The following is a 6,853-nucleotide window of genomic DNA, read 5'->3' on the forward strand; positions in this document are numbered from 1 at the left end:
AATTCAGAAAGAACAGTGAATGTAATTGCTTGGGAGTTGTCTCTCTTTGCTTGTTGATCCCAGGAGATGAAATGGCTGAAGCGATGCCTATAGCACAATGGAGGAACACAAAGAGTATAACTAAACAGAGGTATGAACTCATCTTCAGGCCTATACTATGGCAACAAAAGTAGTAAAGTATAAGTATTTCTTTGCTCTTACTACCTTGGTAGAATGTCATCCAGCAGCACTTTTCAAGGAGGGACACCCTCCCTGCTGGGGAGCACCGGGCAGGTCAACTTTCATGCAATCCACTGTGACCTACTTGCTAGACATTTTGCAGATAAAATTTCTTATATTAATTCAGATATCAAAGCCATATGTGCAGACGCCAATGAAGTGACTGGGAAACAACTTGTAAAGTCATCTGGGATTTGTTCCAGTTGTAGTATCAACCTCCTTGAAGGAGGCAGTGAGGCACCTGATCCTGAACAAGCCATCTCTCAATCTGGCAATTTTATATAACCCACCTAGTCTCCAATCTTCTTTTTAGAGAAGGTTTTGGGAGGGGATCAAATGCAGAAGATCCTAGATAAACTGGATTTTCCTAAGTAAAGTGGTTTATCTGGATCTTTTTCAGTCAATTTAGATTTGGGCATGAGACAGAAACTGCATTGGTCTCTCTTCGTCAGGTCCTATATGGAGGTGGATGGCCTTCCTGGTCCTGCCAGACTTCTTGGTGGCGTTTAGTACCATCAATCTTGGTATTCTTCTGAGCTGCCTGTGAGAGTTGGGGGTAGGTGGCATTGTTTTACAATGATTATGCTTTTTCCTGAAGAAGTGGTTCCAATCAATCATATGGGAGGAGGAATGGTCAAGATGTTTGTCAATCCTCTGTGGGGTATCACAGCGCTCAATTTTCTCTCCTGTTACTGAACACTTTTTAGATTTTTTTTTATCCCGCCTTTGTGCATGCCTAATACTTCTTCCTCCTCCTCTTTCCCCACAACAACAATCCTGTGAGGAGTTTATGAAACCACAAGGCATTGTTACATATGGACTTGGGATAAGGGGCAAGCAATATGCAGATGATACTCTGTGTATATTCTATCCGAAGTTAGGCTAGAGGTGCATGGAAGCTCCTCACCTAATGCCTGAAGGATGCAAGAGACTGGATGAGATTAGCAAGCTAAAGCTGAACTCCAGCAAGACAGGGATTCTGTTTGTTTGGAAACCATCTAGCACAATTTCTTCTTCTTTGTTAGCTCAAAATGAAAACATGCATAGTTTAAAAGCAAAAAACACTGTGGAGTGTTGAAAATATCTGTTCAGTTGCATTTGGGCTATTCTTTCTGGAAGACGGCTACAGTATATTTATTATAGACTTCAACCACAGATTGGCAGAATCTGAATGTCTTTCCAACTCAATGGCAGAAAGAGCAATATGTACCCTGGAGACTCACACAAACTTGTGAATCTTTTATGTGGCCAGCCAGGTACTTGACAGCATACGTGTTTGCAGTTCTTGACCACAAACCAGAATAGTGCCTGCTTACAGCCAGATTCCAAATGCCAGACTCAGTTATAGAAGACTGTGCCATGTTTTCATGCTATGCTATTATTTTATGTCTTCTTCCACTGTAGTTCCTGAAGCACTACAAGTCATCATGGTAAAGCTGAAATATCCTATCATTTAGGCGTTAATTGGTGCTCTTGACACATTTTAACAATCAGTGTCACATCCTCTGTAGGCTGAGCCTCTCCTACATTTGCTTAGAAATCATCCTTTAAAAAAAAAAAAACCAACTAAGATATTATTTTTTAAAAATCTGCCAGCCAAACTTACTACCTTTCCCTCTCAAAATTGTGAAAATTTCTACTTATCAATTACTGACAGCAATGGATAATACTGTAGGATTCCTGAGATAAACACACACCCCCGAGTAGTTTTTAGCACTTTGGAAGAACTTCATAAACTCTAAGGGTGGCACTCTTATCTGTCTTAATCCATACTAGAGCCTCCATTATTGTTCCCAATAATGGTTTCTTTTTAAATAATTTTCAGAAAGATAGTAAGTCAAAGCACATGATTATGCCTAGTACAGATGTAATACAAACCATAAGAATTCTCTCTGATCATTAGTTATACATCTACTGGCCTTAATACAGGTTATGGTTACCCATCATTTGCAAGGTCTGAGGCTGATTTGCAAACGTTACCTACAACTAATTCACTTTTTTGTCATGACTGACATTATCCTGAGGGAAAGGAGAGGAAATCTCAAATTATGGGAATGGCTGGAAAGAAAATGCACAAACCCCATAGCCGCTATTAATAACAGTGTAAGAGGTAGCGTATCTGTGTTCATTGTGTTCATAACACATTTAACAAACCATAACTGTGGTTAACAAAATATATGATTTCACACAACATGCTGAGCCAAAACAAACTCATTATAGTTTAACATGATGGGCTGGTTCACATATTACAATGCTACATAAAGTATTCATTTGAGCTTGGCTTAACCGTTTTGACTTGCTAACCAATGTTTATGTTTTAGTGTATTTGTGAACAGTGCCTCAAATTTCCAAGTCAAGAAAAACCCAATGATCACGAGTGTCCGCAAGTTATAGGAAAAAAATGATACACTTCTGGTGCTCCTCCATGTATTTTAATCATGTATAATATTAAACTGGCAATCCTCTATCTTGAAAGTATAATCCAATTGCTAATACTAAAACTCAAATTCAGGAGTAAATTTTGCATATGCTACAGAAGTCCAAGGCAGGATTCTTTTAAAATTAAAACATCTTTGTATAATCTGTGGCTTATGTTTCTGTACATCTAAAAAAAGTATTTTTCAAGTGGCTTGTTGATACCATTAAGGTACTAGTGACTAGAATGAGACTATACTGTAGCAGGTTACATAATTCCACCACATCTTATTTTTGTTTTCTGTCTTCAGGGTTCATCATCTCACATTTACGTTTAATACTTATGCGTAACAACTCATGACTCACTACTAGTTAATCAACCCAAATGTTGCAATATAGCCAACATAAATAAATTAATATTATAGTGCCATACGGTAGTACATGTAGGGACAACCCCATTTCTAAATACCACACACTGTCTGATTGAGTTCACACATCATGCTAATGTGGTTTAATTTTGCTTTAGTATGTTGTGCATCCATATGCACTGTGTTTGTAAACCATGGCTGAGACTTAGTGTGCTATGTACACCCAGCCAATTGCTATTTATTCATTAAACATTAAACATTGTTGGAAGACCTGAAAGACCAGATTAGGGACAGATCGTCATGGAGGAAATCTATGTGTTGCTAAGAACTGGCACTAACTTGATAGCACATAATCAATCAATCAATCAATCATTAAACATGATTAAGCAAACCACTATTCAGTATGATGTATAAACTAGACTCAAAAAATTTTTTCCTTGTTCTTTTAAATGCATACATCAGAGGAAGATTAATCTAAAATTTGCTATGTCCTGGACTACTGGATGCAGGAAATTCCTACATGGGAAAGCATTTAAACAGTAAAATAGAACACTGCTGAAAACATTCCACTCCACCTAAAATTCTTAAAATAAATCTAAGGACCTCATCTATTAAGGAATAAAGATATAGACTTCTACTGCTTTGAGAATTGCACAAATATATGCAGCCATGTCTGCTACATTTTCTATGGCTTAAATTCATCTTACTTTGAAATTTTATCATTCAAGACATGAAAATGTGGTTGGGATCACATATCATACTCACATGGGGTTTACTTAACCACAGTTGATTGAATAAACTATATTCATCTGAAACTGCCAAAAGCCATAAACCATGCTTTACAAACCAAAGTAACTAGGCACACACAGCATGTTAAGTAAAAATCATATAAATCACCTTATGGCTTAGTCGATGCTGAACCCATTCTTTGTTATAAACAAAACTATCAGCCAACATTTTGCCATATTTCAGATAAAATCTAGAAGGAGGCATTTCAGCTCTAGGAGTTGGATGATGAAACAAGGTTGTCATTCGCTCTACCGTATTCCTGGAGTAGGCAAACCATACAGTTGCAACAGCAGCCCAGCTTACTATACCTCACCCCTCCTAACCTCTCCAGTGGCTACATATTTTCTAATGCCCTGCAAAGTGTATACAGTGACAATTAAAAGTGGAATATTTTAGCTTTAAAAGCATGGTAAATGAAAAAAGAAAAGAATTCAGGAAAAAAGAATGCTCAAACAATCAAGACCCACCAAAACAAATCCTCAGTGTAAGAATAGAAATTTGACACCATTCAACTTTATTCTCTTTCACTTTAGCCTAGGGCAGGAAATGTATCTATGATCAACAGAGGACTTCATATTTAATAAATATTGTCCGCATACATTCAAATAACTTCTGGATGCATATCCCGCACTACATTAAAGTGTTCATATGAGACCTGCTAAAAAATTGGACTGGGGCAACTTTTCTGGAGTGGAAAAGCATATCTGATGAGGGATGGAGGAAAGAAATCAGAACTCTTAGTTTGGACATATGAGTCACCAAGGCACCTTCCCTTTCAATATCTTTAATAATTAACTTCACCAAACTCCATTAACTTTCTGCTGAAGGATTTTGGTCACATGGGACACTGCACTTTCACAGAGACATCTTCACAAATCTAGTAAATCTATCCTCAAATGCACACATGAACACTAATACACTAATAGTGCAGGTGAAGCCTTTGAATCTTATCCTGTACACCAAAAAGCATTTTAGCCTTTGATGGCAGTTTTTGAGAAGTTAGTAGAAAGAAAAAAGCGTAAGAGAATCATGAGTGCCACTTTCCCCAAAAGATGGGGGAGGGAGAAGAAGGAAAAAGAAATATATTTTTGATACTAAAAAGTGAGAGCACTTCCCAAGAATACAACATTAGGTAAAAAGCAATATTCCTTAAACCCAAATATTACATTTGTAAGAGAGATACAGCACACAGACTAGCCAGACAGATATACAGAAATGAAGATGGAAGAATTAAAAGCTGTGTCACAAAATCTCCACTAAGGCAATTCATAGTTACTCCCAACAAACCTAGAAACAATAGAGCAGTGCGCTGCAGTGACATGGATTCAACTATAGACAAAGAAAGTAAGTATAGATGTGATATTCGCTGCTATCAAAGTTTGGGGAAATATGTAACTGATCATTTGTCAATGTCACTCATGTATCTTCTGTGACACATGTATATATGTTTGGAAACCACAACATGTGCACTTCTAGTTACATGTACATACCAAGTCTATTTCGTCAGGAATATACATTGGAGATGGTTCTGAATGCTAGCCCTTCTGCACCCAAATACCCTGTTAAATAGCCATGCACATGTAAATATATCTGGAAACTCTTGCATGCTGAGTCTTCTAACAACTTGTTGTAAATGCTCCATCCGCTAGTCTAGAAATGACCCTCCCTTCCGGGTAGTAGTTCATTCTTTATTTCATGGGAAGAAATGAGGAAATCTCTTCTCTAGCTAACTAGAAACATCACTGTGAATATGTCCAAGAAGCCCTCTGAGACAGAGTAAAATTTCATTTGCTAAATTTCAGACGTTAAACTGATCTTAAAAGGGTAGGGTCAAATATCATAAAATTAACCCTTCAGATAGCTTGGAAAGATGTAACATCTTACTGACAGCGGAACAAATAGGTGAAAGATCCTAAGTGAAAAACAGGCCACTCATGTCTGCCAAACCACAATACCATAACACCAAATCGGTATCTGATACAGGCCATCATCTTCTTTTCTTTAGCCCTGCTCCTTCCCTTTAACCACAGCTTGTTAAGGAAAATTTAACACACGCATAATATATCTCTGTCAGGAAGAGCCCCTCAGAAAATGCCACACTTGTCATAAGCTGCTGCTGCTGGCCTTGCTAGGCCCTTCATCCCTCTTACTTTCGAGGTCTCCTGACAAACCTAAGAATCCCACCCGCACGCCAAGGCCATTTGCTTTTCTGTTCCTGTACAGTGCCGGAGGGTTTTTTTTGGGTACAATAAAGTTATTCATCAAAAAGTAATAGAAATGGAAAAGCGGGGTAAAAAGAACCCTGGATGATTTTTATATTGAATTTTGAGCGTCTTAGCCCATGGCGGTGCCTTACGGTGCGTGTGCCGAAACTGAAGCGGCGAAGGCAGAAGGGGGAGACGGAGAAGGAAGAGGCTGGGGCGGGGGGGGGGAGCCGCCCGGGCACCGGTTCGCGCCATTCCCCCGATCGCGGGACTCGCAGCACTTCCCAGCCCTCGCCGCCCTCCTGCCCACACACCTTCGGCGATGACCTTCTTGATCCGCAGTTTCATCTCGCCCATCTCCACCACCTGCCCCACGAAATCGTTCTGGTCCCGGCTGGCGGCCCCCAAGGAGCCGGGCCCGGCCAAGAACTCCAGCGCCGACTGCAACAGCGACATGGCGGCTCCGCCAGGCGCAGCCGGGACTGGGGTCGAGCGCCGGCCGGTTCCGCCCGCCGCCGCCGCCGCCGCCGCCGCCGATTACACCCCTGCTCAGCCGCCGTACTCGCCGCTCCTCCGGCCCGCACCGAAACCACTTCCGCCAACGTTGTTCGTCAGAGGAGGAAGCCGAGGCCCCGCCCCCTCCCCTATCGCCCCGCCCCCTCCGCGGAACCTGGCCCCTCCGCCAAGAGGTGGGCGAAGGCGGAATCGCCGTGCGGGCGCGTCCTCGGAAGCTGCGCCCGAGCCCGACTCGCTTTCGCCCGCAGAGCAACGTCGCCCTCGGCCTTTGGCTCCTCCGACGGCAACAAGACTGTAAGGAGAGCAGCGAGCGCCCCGCTGCTTCGATTGACTTGCACACAA

General features: G+C 41.2%; 1 protein-coding gene across 3 annotated transcripts in view; it reads right to left on the minus strand.

The window, feature by feature from the left end:
* GAK (cyclin G associated kinase) overlaps nt 1–6,603 on the minus strand; it is a 68,420-nt gene extending 61,817 nt beyond the window's left edge. For all 3 annotated transcript variants that reach the window (XM_088130099.1, XM_088130097.1, XM_088130096.1), the window contains exon 1: nt 6,310–6,603. In XM_088130099.1, coding sequence (XP_087986225.1) covers nt 6,310–6,451 — 142 coding nt within the window. In that variant the 5' untranslated portion in view covers nt 6,452–6,603. The remainder of the gene's footprint in view (nt 1–6,309) is intronic.
* Between the last annotated feature and the right edge of the window lie 250 nt (nt 6,604–6,853).

This window comes from Python bivittatus, unplaced genomic scaffold (assembly GCF_059951505.1).
Source record: "Python bivittatus isolate LINGU-HERP-01145 unplaced genomic scaffold, Pbiv_v1 ctg000850_np1212, whole genome shotgun sequence".
NCBI lineage: Eukaryota > Metazoa > Chordata > Lepidosauria > Squamata > Pythonidae > Python > Python bivittatus.